This window comes from Rhinolophus sinicus, linkage group LG06 (genome assembly GCF_036562045.2).
Source record: "Rhinolophus sinicus isolate RSC01 linkage group LG06, ASM3656204v1, whole genome shotgun sequence".
Lineage (NCBI taxonomy): Eukaryota > Metazoa > Chordata > Mammalia > Chiroptera > Rhinolophidae > Rhinolophus > Rhinolophus sinicus.
In genome coordinates this window covers 39419017-39442191 of record NC_133756.1, presented here as the reverse complement: position 1 = coordinate 39442191, position 23175 = coordinate 39419017, and the positions used below count along the sequence as shown (strand labels likewise).

General features: G+C 34.1%; 1 protein-coding gene across 2 annotated transcripts in view; it reads right to left on the bottom strand.

Moving 5' to 3' along the window:
- The window catches only part of TNNI3K (TNNI3 interacting kinase), a 267960-nt gene that overhangs the window by 239707 nt on the left and 5078 nt on the right, over nucleotides 1–23175 (bottom strand). For both annotated transcript variants that reach the window (XM_019743776.2, XM_074334949.1), the window contains exons 3-4: nucleotides 16142–16227; nucleotides 14912–15009 (exon numbers count right to left, since the gene is read on the bottom strand). In XM_019743776.2, the coding sequence (XP_019599335.1) occupies nucleotides 14912–15009; nucleotides 16142–16227 (184 nt within the window). The remainder of the gene's footprint in view (nucleotides 1–14911; nucleotides 15010–16141; nucleotides 16228–23175) is intronic.

Genomic DNA, 23175 nt, shown 5'->3' with positions numbered 1-23175 from the left:
GATGGATACTCTTTAATTTGATATTTGTTAATGAATGTTTACCTTATGACAAGCACTGTACTAAGTTAAATTAAAATAAATTATATGTAAATCATGGAGCATATGAAATATTTATCTATCAGGCAGTTTCTAGCAAACACACATTCATTATCTCATCAACTGTCTTTGTATTTTCTTGTTATTTAGCCAAACTTTGTGGAATTTATGAGAAAGTTATGCTATGATTCCTTCAGAATAGGCAAAGGTTGAGGTCAAATATTAGAAGTACTAAATTATCCTTTCATATCTTGGTTGGATTTCTCATGTTGACTTCTGATTGATCTAAATACTTTTTTTTTACTTAATACTATAAAACAGAACTTTTATCTTACCAAGCTATGCTAAAGAGAATGTAACAAAAGAGTCATTGTTACTTATAAATTGCTTATTAAGGGCTAAATACCATGTAAAATGTTTTATCTACGTCATGTCTTTCAAGTTTCACAATTTACCTATGAAATAAGTATTACAGTTGACCCTTCAACAACATGGTTTGAACTGTGTGGGTCCACATAACACAGATTTTTTTTCAACATATACAGTTAGCTTTTCATATCTGCAAAGTTTCACATCCGCTGACTCAACCAATGGTCAATGAAAAGCGGTATTTTCGCAGTCCCAACTATAGTTTCCCAATTGCAGACAGAAATGCAGTTTTCAACTCACTATTGGTTGAATCTGCAGAAAGGCCAACTGAAGTTAACTTTTTGGGGAGTCAAAATTCATATGCAGATTTTCGACGGCCTTGGTGCCTCTAATCCCATGTTATTCAAAGGTCAATTGTATTATGTCTATTTCACAGTTGATGACAGTATCAAAGAATTTAAAGTACTTCCAGAACCTTAAATATTATTTCTAAACAAAAGAAAATCCGTATGTGAAAAAGAGAGGCTTGAACAAAAAACCAGTGTTGCTATATCTTTGAAAAAATAGCATCTGTGGTACAAAAGACCTCCAAAGGTTTATGTAAATGAATGAAAACTTTTTGTAATGTTAGCAACTCCCACTTTGTACTATGCATAAAACTAACAATGCATCTAATACCCTGTCTGTTGTTAGCTCTGTGATTGTTACTGTGGATAAAGCCAACAGAAGCAGGCTTCAGTGTCAGAGAGTGCAGATTCTTTACCACCAAATCACATGCATTTAAATATACATATGTAAACTGGGTTTTTTGCTAATTCTGTTCCAAAATAAAAATTAAAATGTAATTTTTTAAACATCTAAAATTTCCTTTCTTCTGATTATGGAAATAATAATGTCCTCTGGGGGTTTTTAAAACATGGCAAGCATTCATTTACAATCTTTCCATTGATATGTGAAATCTGTGTCCCTTCCCCTTGAATCTGGGTGGGTTGTGACCAAAAGAATGTGACAAAAGGAAACTGTGAGGTGAACATTTAAGTTCACGAACTAGTTGCAGCGATGTTGCTAACCTTTTTTTGATTAAGAGGGATTATTCATTATGAATTTGTACCAACTGACAAACACTTAACCTAGTTTACTCTTTGGAAGTGCTGAAAATGCTGCATGAAAAAGTTAGATGACCTGAACTTTTCACCAACGATTCATGGCTCTTGCATCACGACAATGTACCAGCTCACATGGCACTGTCTGTGAGGGAGTTTTTAGCCAGTAAACAAATAACTGTATTGGAACACCCTCCCTACTCACCTGATCTAGCCCCCAATGGCTACCTGAAGATATTGAAAGGAAGATATTTGAATGACATCAGGACAGCAAGGGTAATATGATGACAGCTCTGATGGCCATTCCAGGAAAAGAGTTCCAAAATTGCTTTGAAGGGTGGACTAGGTGCTGGCATCAGTGCATAGCTTCTCAAGGGGAGTATTTCGAAGGTGACTATAGTGATATTCAGCAATGAGGGATGTAGCTCTTTTTCTAGGATGAGTTCTTCACTTACTTGTCTGACCTCCTATGTTTTATCCATAGCTTGGTAATAGAAAACCACATAGCTTCCTCATTATTTTTTGAAAAACTTTCTCTTGAAGCTCTGAGCTACCATGTAAGAAGTCAGACTAACTTGAGGCAGCTGCTATAAGGAAGCCCAGGCCACAATGAGAGGTGACATATCACATAAAGACCCTCCCATTAATGACCCAGCTAAGGCCCACCTTACAGTTATCACAGCCCAGGCAACAGAGATGTGAAGCCTCCAGAAGAGTCCAATTCCCCAGCTGATGGAGCAACCCCCAGTCATTTTTATCTTCTCAGCTGAGGCCCTAATCATGGTGGAGCAGAATCAAGCCATCCCCACTGTGTCTTGTCTGAATTTCTGAACTGAGACTCCATGAGAATAATAAAATGATTATTGTGATGCAGGACTACGTTTGGGGTTGCTTGCTATGCCTCAATAGATAACTGGAACATCTCATAGTAGAAAATGTAGAATATAAAGTGAAGGAATAAGTGACAATTTAATAACCGGCAGCACTACCATATAATTGCTATTATCATTTATGTTTGTATTTCCTTCTATTTTTTTCCTATTTATGTTCCTTTATGAAACTAGATAGGACGCAGACTTGCACAGCAAAACAAACCTGTATTTGCATACTGATGGCCACTTCCCACGTTTGGGACATGTTTCTTAATATCTTAAACTGTGTCTTTTTTGTTTGTTTTTGTTTTTTAACTATAAAATGGACATAATAAGAGTATCATAGAGTTATTGTGAGGATTAAATCAAATAATGTAATGCATTTAGCACAATGCTTGACACATATATATTTTTTGTTTTGTTTTTAAGCCCTGTCTATTTTGACATAATTACAGACTTACGGAAGAGATATAAAATAGTACTCAATAAATTTCATATACCCTCCACCCAAAATTCATAACATTACCCCGCCCCACCACCCCTGCCACTCTCAGCTGTTGGATAGTAAGATGTGATCCCTCTTCACTTCTACATAATTCAGTGTGTATCTCCTAAAAACAAGAGAATTGTCTTACATAAACATAGTGTAATTACAAAACCAGAAAATTACACTTTCATAATTCTATCATCGAATTTACGGACCTTGTTCAAATTTTGCCAGTTGGCTTAAATTTTTTTTTTTTTAATAGTAAAAGAAAATCCTGGGTCAAACATTGCATTCATTTGTCATGTCTCTATAATCTTTTTAACCTGGATCAGTTCCTCTGGCTTCCTTTGCCTTTCATGATATTGACACTATTAAAGAATACTGGCCAGTTAATTTGTAGAATGTCCCTTAGTTTGGGTTTATCTGGTGTTTCCTCATGATTAGAGTCATATTATACCTTTTGGGGTACAAATACAACAGAAAGGTTGTATTTTCCGTGCATCATATCAGGAGGCATGCAACACTGATGGTGTCTGACAGGAGGTATGCAACACTGATGGTGTCTGACAGTTTTCTCCATGTAAAGTTATTATTTTTTTCTTCGTAATTCATAAGTTTCTTATACAGTGCTTGACATGTACTTTTTATTATCAATTATTATGTACACAAAAATTGAGCTGATACTACATATGGAGGTAGGTAATCTCTCTTTTTCATTTAATATAAAATCATGAGCATTTCCCCAAGTGTGGTGGATGTAAAGAGCTGCCACTCAGACCACTCTTCAAGAAGAGTGTCATGGATATGATTAGCTGGCAGCCTCCTTCAGTTAGCTCTTTTAGGATTCACTGCAGCATTAAAGCTGAGGTTGCTATCTTTTCAGATGGCTCCGTTAGTGATTAAGAAAGGTGGTGGTAAAAGGGTATAGCCATTTCCGCAGAATACGACACTCCTCTAACAGGCAATTTTTGCTCTGGAGCTCACATTGGGCTAACAGAGATTTTAGTAAGCTTGTATTGTGGTCTGACAGCTCCCCCAACCACTGCTGCTTCCTTTCTTTTCCTTTCACAGGTGTCACTTCCACATAAATCTCTTGCACTCCTAAATCCCTTTAAAGTCTACTATTCAAGAACTCAACTGGCATACCATATCATACATTATGTTTCTTTAAAGTACATCTAAATTGAAGCTGAACCGGGATTTGAACTTAGGTCTTCTGACTTTGAATCTTATGCTTTTCTTAATACAAAATGTTACCCTCCACCCCCATATACCTTTCTACTCCCATTTTTTTGCCTTTCATGTGTAAGCCCTGATGATGTACTCTACACCTGTTAAAAAGGGATCTAATACTTGCTGTTTCTATCCTATAGAGTTGTAGCTAAGGATCAAATGGTATTTAGGTGCAAAATCAAGATCCTTACAAGTTTATATATTTATATTAAATGTATCACCCCCAAGATTGACCTAATTCTATGAAAATATTCACCGTATGTCTCAGTCCACTCTGTCCTCAAAGATAGTTAATCATGAAATACCTCATTTCTTCACCTGTAAGATTTCTGAGTTGGCCTAAGTTGTTTTCTGTAATATCCTAACCAACTCGAATATTCTGATGTTCCCTGAATTGTCACATCAAGCTCCAAGGCAGAGCTAAACTTGGTTTGGAAAGAAGACTGAGTTTCTGTGTGTGAAAATAGAGACATATAAATACATATTTTAATAATGTGCTTACCTAAGTAGTTTTCTTCATGGACCCAATTTACCCAGCACAGCAATTGTCACAGCCTATTTGTATTTGTAAGGGAAAAAGTAATAAAAGCAGTTTTGTAGTCTTAAAAGAATATTAAGTTTTCTTCTAGGACAAGGGAGTATGGAGGGCTTTAGTATAAAATGTATTTAGTTCCAGGCATTAAAATTTAATGGACTAGAGCTGCCTCATGCGTCATAGACATCGCCAATGAAAGGATTCATTAATCAGTATAAAAATAACTGCTCATGAAAGTTCACACCTCCATATGCCTCTTGTTGAAATAATTCTGAATTTTTCTCCACAGAAGATATCAAGTATTAAAGGTTTCAGTATGAGGGAAATACTTGACTTTGCTTGAAATTTTGAAAAAAGAGAAAGAAAAAAAGATGAGGAATACCCTCTTAGATTTAGTACCTATATTCTTCCAAGGGTAAATCTCTAAATTTGCTTTTACATATTCTTTCTCATCAGCACTGCTGACCTTTCTTCTATTATTTTCCAGTTTCCCATAATTACTTTCATCCTGGGGGCTGCCTCTAGCTGGCCTCTGAATATACCTGTCCTCTCATTCAATAATATAGTGATGATTTAACAGGGAAGGGCTAATTAGAATCTCTGGGAGTATGGCAGAATGCAAATACATGCTGTTTGAAAAGCAAATTGAATATTATAATTTCTTCAATTTGTTGTCACTTTTATTTATCTAAAAAATAAAAATAAATAAATAAACAGACTGAACTTTTATATGTATCCAAAAGGGCAAGACTTTAAAGATTGAAAAACATTGTTATAGAATCTCTCTGTGATCCTGCCACTACTCAAGATACTACCCAATCCTTTTCTTTTGGGAAGAGAAATCAATATTAATTGCCTCCATTTTCCTAACTCCATTTATTTTCAATCTATTTTTACACTTCCTATTCCCACAAATTTACTAAAATATCACTTGAAGAGATATCAGATAATATCCTAATTTCCAATTCTAGTGGCCAATATAGGACAATATTTTGCCCAATGTCAACATGATTCTTCCTTTTTATAAGCAGTTTCTTTTTCTAAGTCACCATAGAATTATAAATTCCTTCATTTATTTATGCAGCGTGTATTTATTTATGTATATACACCATGAACTGTTCTAAGTGCTCAGAATGAGATGATACGTAATTTAGATCAGGTCCCTGCTTTGGTGGAGCTCATCACTCCTATCAGAGATTATAAAACAGGGCACAAGGGAAAAGATGTGTGTGGTTTGCCCTTCACAGTATTTGCAACTAAATTTTGAATTAATGGCCAATGTTTAAATATCAGGAAACTTTACATAATTTGTGAAAATTTGGGCAATACTGGGCTTACATTCGTTCCTACACAGCAACGATTAGCTGGAGCTGAATGCTGCCTGCTCTCTTTACATAAATTCTCTAACTTGCCACAGCCTCCACCACTTCTTGTATCTTACAAACATTGAGTCTGAGTGTTAGTTCCCACTTAATTTTGCAATATTATCAACACATTCATTCATTTATGTTACCTGTCTCATTCCTGAAGGCAAGTGAGATTGTGATCTCTAATTTAGAGAAAGATGTACAGAAGTAACCAGGTAATAAAATCTAGACTCATTACAGTATGATAAACACAGGGTGCCAAAAGAGTACATTGGAGGGGTACCTAATTCAGACTTGATAGGGGTCAGGAAAGGTTCCTCAGGAAATAGTGTGTCTAATATAAGAATTGAAGGATAAGTTAACATCTTCAGTTAGCATCCTGTTAACTTTTTAGTAAGGACATATTAATTTAGAAAGAGATTCTGAAGTATTTTGTTACTAAGAAGAAATGTGAGTATAAAAAAGCCATCTTAATTATTGCTCTAATTTGTGGGTATAAATGCTCTCTAGTTCCTTGAAGTGAAGATCAAGTATTAAACAGTGTTTAAAAGTTGCAATTAACTGGAAAAGCGAGATTAAGTATGCAAAATTGAGATTCCTTGTTTTTGAAGAATTTTGTTTTTTGCTTTAAAGAATTTCTTATTATTATCTTGACAAATTCCCACCTGGGGAAAAGTCAGTCTTTAATCAGGAAACTATTTGTTCAAACAAAAAGTCACCTTGGACTTAAAAAATATCAATTTACTTTGTCCTCTAAATTAGAGGTTCTCAGCTGGGAATGGTTGTGCCCCATAAGGGCAATGTCTACAGACATTTTTGGTGTCAACATTGGGGATGGAAGAAATTCTAGAGAACAGAGTCCAGGAATGCTGTTAAATATCTTACAATGCACAGGACAGCTTCCCATAACAAGGAATTATCCAATACAAAATGACAGTAGTGTTAAGACAGACAGGTCTTGATCTAACTAGGCAGAGGATTCAGAAACTATGAAACACATGCTTTGGGTCTTGGATTTAGGATAGGTGAAAAAAAACCAGCCAAACGAAAAAACCCAAAACCTCAACTTTGCAATCAAGTAATGTACTAAGGAAGAAATAAAGTCAGGAAAAACAATACAACAGTTTCCAGGCTCTGAATCACCATGGATAAAAACACAGAGTTTACTGGTAGGCTTGGTTGTGTAGCCATAAGGACCCAGATTTAGTGGGTCAGACAGACGTAGGTTTGAAATAAAATCCTGTGTCACCCTTCCACGTCCTTCAATTTGTAATAAGTATATAAAATGACTTCTGAATGACGGGAATACGATCTTGCTAGAAATCTGTAGGATGGAATAAATGACCATTCAACATCTGCTTTTATCATATGAAATACTAAAAAAATAACTTGACTAATCAAAACACTACTTTTCATTCACAAAAGAAATTTCATCAAGTGGTTTGTCTGTGTATTAAAGAAGAGGTATGTATGAGTTTAAATTAGATGATCTAATAAGCTTTTATTCATTAAAGCTCTTATTAAAGATTTTTGAAACTATACAAATCTCATTTTTTTATCACATTCGTATGTTTCATTTTAGGGGTACAATTTAGATATCAACTAATGGAGTATGCCCCAAAGTGGGATACAAATATGACAGGAATCTTGTAAAAAAATTCATTAGGGTGCAAGAAGAAAATATTATAAATTCTATTTAACTTTATATATATATATATATATATATATATATATACACATATATACATATATATGAATAATAACAATAACATTTTACTAATATTTAACATGAAAATTTGCATTGGTGATCACAGTTCCTATATCATTTAGTCATGTGTCACACACAGCACCAAAAATATAATAAATACTTAGCGTTCCAAATGGAGAGAAGTTGAGAGTTGCCCTTCACTCTGTTTTTTTTTTTTTTTTTTAATATTTAGTACATGAGGATGCATTATACCTTATGTGAGGCAAATTAGGTACATTTATAGATTTTGATATCTGATTTTAACTGAATCGATCCTTAAAAAACTGGCAGACTGGCAGGTTATCTTTAAAACGTTTCTGTAAAGAAACCACAGGTCAAAAACATGTAACTAGTATAATAGAAGAAAAGGAAAATGGCAGAGAGGGCATTTTTCTTTTAACTAATGTGAGCTTTTTGTAAGCCAAGTTTCCAGGTAAAATTGATGACAATCTAATGATATTAGAAAATAAATTTGTCAAAATATTTTGATATTATCAAAATGGATATTTGAAATATGGATTTATATCCAAAAATTTTACCACTGTCTGCCAAAGAGTATATTTTGCATTAAGATATTTACAGATGACTTTTGTTCATGACTATAATTTATAAATGAATATATGCATGTTGGTGTGCTAATTTTATAAGATACATGATAAAAAATGTCTGGAGTCCATTGATCTAGTTATAGACTTCACTGACTTGATGTTGTTAGAATTACATATTGTCATATCTTTAGAATGTAATAATCCAGAAGATATGGTCTTGTACTTTTTGTTTTTCTGTGTAAAATGGCTGACACATTAGGTTTCCAATAAATGTTTGCTGAAATGAAAATTAAACAGTAACAGCTAACTTTTACTGAGTACTTACTATGTGCTAGGTATTAAGTATTGCATATGGTTTATCCCTTTTGAAATTGTAAACCACCCACTGAAATAGGTAATTCTATTTGCTCCATGTGAGAGATAAAAGGAGAGAATAATTTGCTTTAAAACACAGAGCTAGTAAGTCTCAGAACTAAAATACAAAAACCAGTAGCCTAACTTCTAAGCTGACAGTCTTTATTAAGGTATATTATACCAATCAACATCAAGTACTGTTTGCACTAAGGATTGGATACACAGTAATTTCTCAAGGGTATTTATCAAGGATCTCTCATAGTCTATACATTGAGGAATCAAAGAAAAAGACTTAATCCCAGTGTTAAAAGCTCACAGGCCAACACATGAAATACCCAAAAACATAAATAATTAAAAGTGCTGTAATAAAAATAATGTGTATTTTTAATTGAAACCCAAAAGAGAGTAAAATAAAATCTGCTTGGGAGTTCAAGAAAGCTCAAAAAGGCTCAGTTTATCTTGGCTTTAAATAAGTAATAATTCCCTATAAGGAAAAGAAATAAAAAGATATTTAAGTAGAAGAAATAACAAGAATAAAAACACTGAAGTATGAATGTGCTTGACCTAAAGAATGGAGTAATCAGGGACAGTGTTTTTCAAACTTTCATCTGCAAACCTGTCAATCCGTCAGCTTGGGTTCACAAACAAACAAACAAACAAACACCATATTCTGGTGAGTAGGGGTGGGGTAAGAAGTAAGATCCTGTGTTTGTAAACATTTGGTATTTGAGGCAGGTACTGCTGATCTTCTGACTACACTCTGCATTGCAAGACTTGAACAGGATCATGGAACACGTATGTAGCGTTAGACTGTTTATATCAAAATTGCCTAGGCTGTTTGTTAAAAATTTAGAAACCCAGTCTATCCTAGATGTACCAACTAGGCTGGGATGAGATGAAGAGGGAGATACATTGTAATCATGTAGTTATCATGATTCTCATGTACATTCAATTTGAAAACTATTAGGGCTGAAGGGGGAGAGACAGCAGGAAAAGAGTCTAGAAAGTGATTCCAGCAACATTGTGAATTAAGGGATCTTGAATCTCCTTTGCGGGAATTTGAATTTTATTATACAAGCGATAGGCGACAACAGAAAATTTTAAACAAAACATTGACATCATAGATTTGTGTATTATGCAGATCATTTTGGAAGCAATCTAAAAATATATGGAGCCATGATAACTTGTATGGATTTTTCCAGTTGAAAAGTCAACTCTCTAAAATGGAGCAAAATACATGATACAATTGTTCTCAGGCACAGAAGAACATGAATAAAGAACTGTGATCTTTGGGAGTAGGGAAAGAAACAAAGCAAGCCTCCACAATATTCCATGATTGTCCTCATTTTCTGCCTGAGAACTTTTGTGTCACAGAATAGAAGGTGAAAGGGCAACTCATTGAGTTGAGAATGGAGATAAGATTTCTGGTATTATAAAATGCCTGCAATGTGTGGAACAGGGTAATTGAACAGCAGAAGAAGCTGCATAGAGAGGAATTATGCAGTCTGCATAAAATTCACTTTAGGTTCTTGAGTTGGCCTGCATAGTCACAGAAAAAGACTCTGTAGGATGTAAATGAGATCACCTAATTTATAGTTGAAAGGTGATTAGTAACTATATCAGAGGTCAGGCAGTGCTAGGACCTTTTAGAGTTCTAGTCAGCCAGAATGGAAATACTTTACTGACTAGTTTGGACATTCAGGTGAAATACCAAAAAGCCATGCCTTACGAGTGAGAACCATGTTCAGGAGGGAGGACCACATCCTAGATTAAGAGGTATGACATTAGTTAAGTTAAAAATTCAAATAGACTCACCTTACCAAAAAAATCAAATTAAGACCGACTAGATAAAATGAATCTATCAAAAATGTAACTGCCTGCCCAAAATAAAACAAACAAACAAACAAACTCAAAAGCCATTCAAGGAAGGTGACATAATAAAGATTTCCTGTATCAAATAATACATGTCTGACCTGCAACACAAAAATAATAGATATGTGAAGAAACCAGAAAATGTAATGTGTAGTCAAGACAAAAAAGCATTCAACAGAAACAAACACTGAGCTAATCCAGATGTTACAAAAAAGCAGATAAGTAATTAATGTTAAATTCAAAAATGTAAAGAAAAATTAAAAGAACACATGAGGATGAAGAATCAAAGAAAGACATTAAAATTATATTTTAACAGTAAGTGCAAATCCTAGAACTGAAAATGACATCTGAAATGAATAGTTCTTAGTCGATTAGCATCAGATCAGAGATTGCAGAGAAACGATCTTTGAATCTGAATTTAAATAAATAGAAATAACCAAATTTTGAGAACAGAGAGAAAGAATATAAAAGAAAAAGAACAGAAACTTTAGTAACTTGTGGAAGATTATCAAGCAATCTAACATACACATTTGAAGAAGAAATGGTCAAAATTTCTAAATTTGATGCAAATGTATACTTAGATTTAGGAAGCTCAAGGAACTCCAAAAACAATTGTACAGACAAAATCATATATAGGATTATTATAACCAATCTGTTGAAAACCAAACTTATTTGTCTAAAAATGTATAACACAAACATTCTAACAATATATTGAAGTTTTAACATGTATAGATGTAAAGTACCTGGCAACAATAGTATAAAGAATGGAAATAAAATGGAACTATATTATTGGAAGGCTCTTACTTGTAAAGTGAAGTAGGCCAATATTAACAGAAAATGCCTATGACATGTTGTGAACACATATTGTAATTACAAGAGTTATTTGCATATAACTGCATTTTTAAAAAGGCATAAATACATAGACTCAGTTTATAATGCATAAAATTTTGCTCTTTAAATGACACTGTTAGAAAAATGAAAAGGCAAACCATAGGCTGGGGGAAATTTTTGCAAAATGTATATCCAAAAAAGGACCTGTATCCAGAATATCTAAAGATCTCTTATAATTGAGAAAAACAATAAACCAAAGTTAAAAAATAGGAAAAAGATTTGAACCGACACCACACCAAAAAAAGTTGGTGACTAATAAGCACATGAAAATCTATTCAATTTCATTAGTCATTAGGGAAATGTAAATTAATCATAATGAGATACTCATATACATCCAATAAAATGTAAAAATAAAAAACATTGACCATACCTAGTGTTGTCAAGGATGTGGAACAACTAGAATTCTCATATATTGCTAATGGGAATGGAAAATGATATAGCTTGGTTGGTAAAGAGTTTGCCATGTTCTTATAAAATTAAACATGCACTTATGATGTGACCCTGCAGTTCCACTCCTAGATACTGCCCAAGAGAAATAAAAACATTTGTTCAAATGAAGATGTATAAATTAATACTAATAGCAGATTTATTTATAATAGTCAAAATCTGGAAACAACCTGTACATCCATCAACAGACGAATGCTTAAGCAAATTGTGGTATATCCACATAAGGGAATATAAATCCACAATAAAAGAAATAAATTACCAAACATGCAACAATAGCATTACGATAAGTGAGAGAAACCACATGTATTAAAGAAAAAAAACACACATACTGAATGGATTGCATTTATACAAAATTCTAGAAAGCAGAAAACTATAGTGATAGAAAACACATGTGTTTTTTTTCTGAGGCCAGGTAAGATGGAGGAGGGAACCGATTGTCAAAGGGTATGAAAGAACCTTTGTGTATGATAGAAAATTCCTATATCATGATTATGATGATGGTATATGACTATATACATTTTCAAAAGTCATCAAATTGTATACTTAAAATTGTGAATTTTATTGTGCATAAATTATACTTCAATAAATCAAATTCCTGTCAAACACACACACACACACACACACACACACACACAAAGTGAAAAAAAGAAAGAAAGAACTAAACATCTCCTCCATTCCGTCTAATGATGCCTCCGTTGACAGAAAAGACCCAGCCCTGAAGCAGGCCCAGCATGCCAGGGTGTGTAATTGAAAGAGCTGCTGATGTGGCCAATGAAAATATGTGAAAATTACGTTATTCATTTTGTGAGTGTTAACAACAAAATAAAGTACAATTGTAATTTTTATGAAAATTTAAAGAAATATACAAAATTAACTGGTATGTATCAAAAATATGAAGGTTAAGAAAGGCAAGGAAAAGCAAGTCAACTCCTTCAGATTAAAAGAGATTACAGAAACAAGAAAACTAGAAATGTATGACTCTGGATTGAATCCTAAATTAGAAAAAAATAAAAAGCTATGTATGACACTATTGTGACAATTGGCCAAATTTGAATTTGGACTATAGATTAGCTAATAGTATTGTATCAGTGTTAAATTTTTTGATTTTGATAATTGTATTGGGATTATGTTGGTGAATTTCTTTTTCCTTAGGAAATAAAGATCGGAGATTTGAGTAACAATAGGGCAATGTTGTCTTTAATTTATCTTCAAAGGTTTCAGGAAAAACAAATAAAATGATAATGGAGATGAGACAAAGTGAAAACAATTAGTAAATCTGGATAAAGTGTTTATAGGAACTTCTTGTATTATTCTGGTAATTTTTTTTGTTTGAAATAACATTAAAATAAAATTTTATTAAAATATATGAGGGAAGGGAACTGGAGCCCAAAATGAATTATATACTTATTGCAGTAGTTCATGGAAGGGATAATTAAAACTAGATTTAATACAATGGTAGTTGAATGGCTACTTTATATCGTTTCTGTGTTTAAAGTGGAATGGTAAATTAAATTTGTTCGTACTTTTGTTAAGGAAATAAGCAGAGTAATCATGTATCCTAGCATGGCCTTTTAAGAATTATTGCCTACCTTCTAGCCTAAGATTCTAAATTTGTTTAAACTTGCTACAAAAAAGTTATAGTCCACATATTTTTCTGTAAAATATTTTTAAAAAAACAGAAGAAATAGATAGCAAAAGGAACTCTAAAAATGGAAATTTAGTGTTGATAAACAGAGGTGGAAGAAATATACTTTTAAAGATTGTAACTCATTCAGAACCCATTTGGGTGGTTGTGCCATGCTAAAGCTTAGGAAAATAAACCAATATAGAAAAGAATTTCCCAGACAGTCTGATTCAGAATTCATGGTTTTGCATGCTGCCTTGACTATCCATCACCCGCTTCTTTCCTATTCCTTGGGGCTGTTCTACTTTCACCTCCTGCCACTCAGCAGAAAAACCAGCATCAGACACTGTTTCCTACACCCTGCACTCAGCCAACATTCAAGTTTTGCAGAATGATTAGTAGGTAGTAAAGTCCTCCCAGGAGGAATCAGAAAATTTGACTAAGCATTGACTAGGCATGAAAAAGGATGAGCATTACAGCATTTGCACTACGAATCAACAGTGACATGTGCATCTGAATCATGAGAAAATACGGCTCTTTTCCCCCATGGTGATAAACTCTCTAAAAGTTAGGAAAGGGATGTAGTGCAAAGTGATCCTGACATAAGCAAACAGCTGTTCCCGACCTGCATATACAAAACTGAAATCAAATCCTGTCACAAATTCATATGAAACTGAGAAAACCCAAAATATGCAATATAACAAGGAGAGTCTGGGAGTATGAGCCAACGGAACTTGATTCTAATCATTGTTCTAACATTAACTCTATACCTAACTGTAAACTTTAGTTTTCTTTTCTGTAAAATAAACTCTAATATGCATCTCACTAGGTTATTTTAATGGTAAAAGAAATCATGTGTGTAAGACCTGGTGTGATATTTAGCTCAGTATACATACAGAGCAAGTAGAAACTTATGATAAGAGAATTAACAATTTACACATGTTTAACTTATATATCATATAAATTCATGACAATCTCAAAGATCTATCTCCACATTGAGTACCCCACTTTTTCCAGTCCACTTTTCTATTTACTTCCTGAACAGGTACTGAGACTAGGTTGGAACATGGGACTGATATAAGGAGACAAACCATGGAAGCCAAAGTAGAGACATAGAAGGAAGGAAACTAAAGGGAACGCTAGAGATATTTTTTTATTAAGGAAAATATTCAGAAAAAGAATGCAGCTTTCATGTGCTTTCTTCATGAATTCCTCAAATGCAACCTCATCCTCTCTTGCACAGAGACAGCTTGGTCTCCTGGTAAGGAACTCTGGTGAGAGAACCAGACTGCCAGGTCTTAAATCCTGGCTAACCACTGGCGGACCATTTAACCTTGGAGATAATAATAGTATCCACTCACAGGGTTTTGTGAGCATTAAAGGAGTTAAACATAGAAAGCAAATTTATGGGGAAAAAATACTGCACCTTGTAAACTGCCAAGTGTAAGGCTGTAAATCCATTTCTTGTCAGTCGAGATGGGCGGAGCCCTTTTAACATAAGGGTTCTAATATGAGACTTGTTGCCTTAAAGAGAAAAGTTTTTTAAAAAAGGTTAAATTGTTGAGGGGGTAGACTAAGTGACTTTAAAATCTCTTTGACTTGATGATAAACGTTACACTGATGTATGCAAATGTCAGACTGCTGCTCTGCAGGCCACTTGTAAAGTTGTCTATTGACAGCCTTACTTAGTAATGAATAGTTCTATTATACTTAGAAAACTTTGTATCAAAGGTGTGTATTTTAATGCATTTGTATTACATTTTTTATTTAGTGCTCTTATCATCAGATGGTTCTAAAACAAAAGCATGAAAAAATTCATCTTAATAAACTATTAGGGAAAAATCTTAAAACAAACAAACAAACCCTAGTTGTACAGGAGAATATCATTAGCAGTAGATCTATTTAGATCAGAGAAAACTGGAGGACATGACTAAGGCTGGGAAGGCATGTTTAAATTTGGGAGGAAGATCTTTTAAATAAAGTCTGATTAATTTATTTGGCAGGAATAGTTAAGGGACATGGTGAGAGTCCACACATACACATTAGTGTTCTATTTAAAAAGTTGCATTCAATGAATATTGGCTTGAATTGACAAAATAAATATTAACTATTAATTCATTAATTAAATAAATGTATTAAGTATCTACGAAAGGCCAGTCACCATCCTAGGTGTTTGGGAAACATTAATGAACAAAACAGTACAAAGTATGGAGCCAAATTAAACCCTTAATCTTCCATTTGATCAATCTTTGCTTTGAGATTTTATAATTGGCACTTATTACTTTCCACTTATCTTACTGCAGATTGTGAAACAATTGCTTGATGATAGTTTAGGGAATGCTTTAAGTACTTCCTAATTTAACCTAATCCCTCATCAGCATGTCCACTACTGAACAATGCTTTTTGGATTTCCAAGCAAACTAAGTGACTTGATCAGAACAGGAGCACGATGCAACTTAAATTCAGAGCTAAATCAATTGAAATATCTGCCTAGTAGTTACTGCTTCAACTGAAGGTTATGAATGTTGCAGAGGGAAAACAAAAAAGAAAATTGAGTATGAACAGAAGTCTCTTGTAGACTACTGAGCAGCTCAGATCTCTGACCATATAGTATACATATAACTAGTATATAAAGTATTGAGTTTCAAGTACTCACCTCCACAAATGCAACATAAATGAAGCAGAGACAGGCCATTTTCTGTGCGGTAATTTAAATTGACTTTATTGAAGGCATCATCAGAGCTGAAAGAAATATTTTACAGAGAATTACAAATTTCATCTCTTAGTTTATTTTTTATTTGAAAAATTATAAAAGGGAATCATGATAGTATAAATTCAGAAATGTATCTTTTCTAAGATTCTTTTATACCTAGAAAATGAATTTTGAATATATATATATGAAAAACAATTTTAAGAAATATTGAAAATTTGAGAGATCATTTAAAGACTCATGTACAGTTCTATGTTCCATGTATAACTTGAAATTTTCAGCATACCTTGATGAATTAAAATTTATGTATGAGTATATATAGAAAACATTTGAAAGAAAACTCATTGCTTTCACACTCAAAATTTCACACCATACTTAGGGAAAAATTGAAGAAATTCAATTCTGAAAAGAAAAAAAAATTGGTAGCATTTGATAAGAGACTGGCGAAAAGAATACTATCCCAATGTATTACAAATTCCGCCTGAAGCAAAGTTGCGTTGTACTCTGACTGGGTAAGATTCCACAGATAAAGAGGTCTAAATTCTGATAGTGCACAGTATGATTCGGTCTCAGGTGAGAGTAGGAGGAGTGTTAGTGATTCAATTAACGAAACCCTTGCCTTGGTCTGAACAAAGACCATTGCCCCAGAAGGGCCCTGGAGAGCCATAGGTAGTCTTTGAAAGGAATGTAAAGCTAAAGTTATTGACCTCTGGAGGTCATTGGTACTCCCAGGATATTTTTCAGTAGAAATGAGATCATATCCTTGGCCTCCCAGGTCAACTTCAAGCTGCCTCCTGCCTATTTAAATCTCTAGCAGCTTTAGTGAGATAGTGTAATCTTTGGTGAATAAGCCTTCCATATCATTTGTAAAGTACTTACACTTGAAAGGTACTATAAATTCAGAATATTATCATCAAGGCACGCAGTTAAGAACTTCAAAAGCTATTGGAATTTTAAAATAGGAAAAGAAAAGGTGCTATTCTCTAGGGTGCTGCTAAAAAGAGAGACTTTCTAAATCTAGGGACAGTGAAAGACCTCAGTGAAATGCTTTAATTAGCAATGGCAAGCCCAGTGTTTTTTTTCATAGACCTTCCCCACCCTCCTAACTGTCTTGCTTTCTGTGTTCGACTTCCCAGCAGCACAGCCCACACACATGCTTCCTCATATTGAGAAATATGCCTCAACGTGCTTTGGAATGCCATTTGTAGAAGAAATATTAACTCCAATGAGTCATTTTCAGAAATGTGGGTAATATAGCAAAGAGCCCACGATTTCATGAAAAATAGTTAACAATTGAATTCACTTCTGTCTGCACTTTCCCCCAGCTCAATGAGTGATGCCAAAAAAACAAACAAACAAACAAAAAAAACAAAACAAAAAGTCTAATTGTAAATGGTATAGCTATTTTATGATATGTGCAGTATCTTCACAGAATAATATGATTCTTGGAAATGTGTGCCTTTTCTCTAAACTCTCAAAGCTAATTGTATGATGGATGGCTTGGAGAAATTAACCTAAACAGGTAGCACTAAACAATGCGCACTCAGCAGCCCACACTTGGATACCCATTCAGAGAAGTCTCTCTGTGGTTGTGACTTCAAATAGTGCAGGTGTTCTGAAAAGCTGAACTGTGCTTTCAAAGCTGGGTGGATTGGATTTTTTTTCTCTCAAAGTTTATAGGACATCAGTATCCTTAAATAAAAAGGAAAAGTTGTGATGAGCAATTAGGGACGTTGACTGGCAATGATTCAGAAGCTCTGAGCTGCTGCTATCTTTGGCTTTTCTTCCTTGGTTTTTCCATTATTCAGCAAATGAAACACACTATAGCTCACAAGACAGAAAACTAAGTATTGGGGTGGGTGAAGAGAGGGAAGACTTCAAAATGTAAAAAAATTATATAAACTTCAGCCTAAGGGAAAAACAGGGAAGAAAGTACTTTCTTTTGTGCTAACTATAATGAACTTAATATGAGAAAACGAAAAAGCTTGGGAGCGCCTCTGTAACAATAAATCCTTGAGAAAATTAGTTTTTCAATGTGTACCTCTAATATAATATACAGCAATACTTGCCATGTTTAAATGTTTAAAAAGTGGAAAAAATCATTTCAGCAGTTAAAAGCTGGGTTCTTATATTTACATCAGAATTAAAATCCTATCCCATTTCTCCCTTACAAGTAGTTTTTATTTTTTCCCCCCCTCCAATTTGGGAAAGTTATTTAACCTCTTTAAGCCTCTATTTCTTCAGTTATAAAATTATTAAAGTAATACATATGACATTGTGTTGTGAGGAATAAATGAGACTGAGTGCTTCCTATAGTACCTGGCCCATGACGTGATCAATAAATAGTTATTTTATTGCTATTACTATTATTATCAAGTTCACTGTGTACGTCCTACTTTCTTTTTCCAGTCTAACACTTGGGAGAATTTTAGCACAATTTTCAAAACAAATTAGACCTTTTTCGACCTCTCACATTTGACATATAAAACTTCCTGATTTTGACAATCATTCTATAAATATAGGTATTTTATAGTCACAGAGACTCTGAGTCAGGCTGCTATAGAAAATGTCTGACTTTGTCTTCAGATGTTTGTAAAAATGGTCAAGTTCACTGTTGCGACACCTGGTACTTATCAGAGCAATTACTAGCATCACAGTTTTATCATTCAAGTCCTGTAGCACCATTACCATAGGGAAACTATATTCAACACTGGAGATGTTAAAAGAACAAATCCAAATGGAAGAAAATAAAAGGTTGTGCTGAAAATCATTTTATTGAGAAGGTAGATTCAATGGTTTTCTTAATCCGTTCTCTAACTTGATAATGCATTCAACCAGTCTGGCACAACACTTACGACCATCAACTGTATGCGCCACTTCTGTTCTTCATACTCACTACAGAGTGTTTTCTACAGTCTACTTGATATTCTACTTGATACAAACTACTCACTAATTCCTGGATCCTTTAAATGCATCTGTCTTGGGAATATACAAGCTAGAGAGTAAAATCCTGCAACTGACCTTAGCATCCATCGTTATCTCACTGTCCCTATCAGCTTTGCAAAGAAAGTAAACACTGAATAAACAGAAAATATAAGATGCTCAAGTCCACTGCTTTATTTAAAACACACACACACACACACACACACACACACACACACACCCCAAATGGATGTCTGTTTAGATAAACTTGAAAGCATGAATTATATCTGTGACTTTTTATTCAGCAATCATTCCTTCGCTCACTGAATCTTAAACTGGACTTGGCCATTATTAAGTGACTCAGTATACAATCCTAAAGAGCTCCTTGCTCAAAACTGAGTTGCTGCCTGTTTCTTTTGTTCTCCTGAAATCTATCCTCCTTGAATTCATGCAACTTCTATTAATGCTACTAAACAGAGAATAGACTCCCACAATAACTGGCAGTCAAGTGCAGTTTTAATAGTACAATGTTTATCTTAACTTTAAATAACAGGAATGTAATTTTTAAAATTAGAGTTACTTTGGGGATATATTTGAATCCTGACTCTCACTTTCCATTAACTTCTAGTCAAATGTTTCTGTTTTGATACATGCAATTAAAGTAGTCAAGATTTTAAAGCAATCATTACTAGGAGATGTATTTCATTTTCTCTTCTTTTGCCTCTTCTAAAGGAGCTGTGTATGTCAAATTCACTGCCAACTGAGCGTCACTTATGTATTCTAATACACTACGCTCAATTTGTTTTTTAATTTCCCCTTACATTTTTCATCACCATGCCATACTGTAACTTAACATATCCTAATGAGTTCATTGTGCTTGCTGGGGCATGAATGAAGCTCCTAATTAAAATGAAGTCACTGTTATGAATACATTTCTAACAGTAACTTCTGTCCTTAATCATTAAAAATGGTACTTCTGTACCCAAAGGTTACCTTCTATCTTGTAGCATAATGGACTCTTTTCTTAGCCTTTACCTTTTATCCAGGAAAGTATGCAGTTTTGTGATCCAATTAAACTTCTTTCTTATGACCTCATCCTTTCAAGACAATATCTGACATGACCACAAGTGGAAACTTATTAAATGTAACATTTGAACAGTTGGCCAAAAAAATAATACATCATTGTCCAAAATACATATATATATATATATATATAATTAATTCATTGGCTAAAACTTAGGGAAAGGCCAAGGCAGTAGAAAGAAGGTAAGGATTTGTTATGGATCATCTAATTCCCAAATTGGTAATTTAGGTTTCAAATGGCTGATTGTAACTTCTTTTTTAGTTCTTTGTGGCTGTCCCTGATTTCTCCCCCCAAACAACAGAAAGAGAAAAATCATCAGTAAGATCTGTTCCCAAGACATATCACTAAGAAATATACAGAAATGTATTTGTCTAATGTTTCCCAGATCAAATCTGCAACCTAACAACAGGAAGTTTGTTAATTAATTCATTCATTCATACAATAAGCAATTATTGAGATACAGTGGCAGATAGAGTAAGAATAGCTAAGGATGATAAAATTGGGACAATAAGTCTTATCTCATAGATATTGTTTGTTAAGCAGGGACTCAGCTCCTGCTCATCACACAAGAACACAGGATATGGTGAGGCCAAAAAGGAACAACAGAGCCATAGCTAGGGGAGTCATACCGCTATATTTTCGAAGGCAGCTGGTCGAGACACAAAAGTAGAATCAACACAATCCGCAATCCTTAACCGGCTTGTTAATCACACTTGCTACCCGCAATCCACTGTCTGCTTCTCTGACCACCAACCAACCCCCTAGCGTAGCCACGACAGTTATATTAGTGTCTAATGGCTAACCGGTAACAGTTGATGGCCACCCAGCCACAGCAGATGGCCATCTAATAACTGAGCCAGCACCTTTCCATGTGAGGCCAAGAGCCTGGAACTACTCTCTGGGACTCTGTTCCCACATTGTTATTGTGAGTTTAAATGGGTTAGACCTTGTAAGACTTTTATAAATATTAGCTGCTATAATAATTATTTCTACTACAGCATTGATATCGATTATTTTAACCTTTTTTTAATTGTTTTGCTTTGCATTTGAGAAGGAGAATAGGGAAGGAGAAAGGAAAAATGGAGGCAGTATGGGATAGGAAAAAAAGAATAGAGGGAGGATAAAAGTAGGAGAAATAGGAGTGATAAAAGTAGGAGAAGTAGGAGTGAGGTAGCAAGCTAGAGAGAGAGAGAGACGGGGGGGGGGGGAGAAAGAGACAGAGACTAAGACAGAGAGAGATTGAGATCAAGCTCCTTCATAAGTGTTTTACAAGACATTCCTGCAAATTTTTATTCAGAACTAGTTTTACCTAGACCAAAAAGAGAAAAAAGGAGTAGAGATGTAGACAGTCTTTGAACAATGTGAATTATCTGCTTTTTGGTTTGAGGTCTTTTTGTTGTTGTTGCTGTTTGGTTTTTGCTTATTTGAGAATTAGCACAACATACTAACCAAACATGCCAAATAATACTTTTACTCTATTTTAATTTTAAAAGATGACATTTACACCCTCAATGTTTTAGTTAGCACCTTTATAGAGAATTTCACTCTTTTTCGTAGATAAGGTCAGCCAAAAATGTTTCTGGAGCTACTCATTTTATAATAGCTAAAATTCTTAAAGTTCTGGTAAAGTAGGTTTTTGGAAGCTATTTCATTTGGAGGATAAGTATCGTGGACTGCAGCTCGGCATAGAGGAACTTTTCGGGGAGAAAATAAGAAGGAAGGTGCATCTCAGAAAACCTCCTCTCTCTCTCTCTCTCTCTCTCTCTCTCATTTTCTCTAAATATGGAACAAAGCATTCTTTTGACTATTTTTGTTCATTATTAAACCTAATCAATTTCAAAGTGAGATATTATCATTATAGGCCAAGGTATATCTACCTAATGCAAAGATAGATTCAAAATGAGAAAAAAATAGGGTTCTTTTGATTATATTGACAAGTCATGGCATTGGAAAATTATAACTTCTCTGGAATAGAAGTTCAAATTTCATATTACAGATTTAAGCAGATTAAAAAGTAGTCTTGATAATGAAATTAGCAAAACATAGTTCTAAAATGTCTAATGACTTAAAATCATGTTGAAACAAAAGAGTTTAATTGGAAACCCTTCAAAAGTTGCGTGTGGAGAGCCAGTATGTAAGTGTTTTTCAAAGATCATGGAAGGGTACATGTATCACCAGCATGGGGATTGGGGGCATAAATATATCCTTCTACTCCCACATCTAGGGACAGTTCTAATACACAGGAATCGTGGAGTATCACGGGAAAAATGAAAAACTTTCAAAGATAATTCTGATCCATACCTCTTTCCCCCTCCCAGGTTGGGTTGAGAACCAAGATCATGAAAGTCATACATTTTGTATTAGGTAAACTGGGTACAATCCCAGAACAATCCTACAAGTTGTGTAATCTACTTTAAACCAGTTTAATTTGACTAACCTCATTTTCTTCAGGAATAAAATGGCAATTGTAATACCTACCTGAGAGGGTTGATGATTAGTTTTTAACTAACATTTTTGAGAGTTTACCATGTGCCAGCCACTGTGCTAAAGCACTTTATTTATATACATTTAGGATTATATGAGCTAACGCATATTAAAATACCTAACACATGGTGGGTACTAAGTTGTTAGTTTGTTTTCCTTTCAAGCACTATACAAATAGGTATTACAGTAAAAGAAATAAATAAAGTAAAATAAGACAAAGAAGTTGCCTTTAGTGAACACATATAATAGTGGTCAGACAGATCTGTAAATGGACAAAAGCAACACCATGAATTGAGTGCTATTATAAACACAAAGATCAGAGATAGCACAGAGGAGGGAATAATCAAACAATGGTACTCCGATGCACCCCTTCTGTCTTTCCTTCTTCTGCCTTCTCTTTTTCCTCATCATTTCCTGTTGCCCATCCATTATCTCAACAAACATCCAAATGTATGAGTGAATGCAAATTTATTGTGGAAGATGAAGGAAC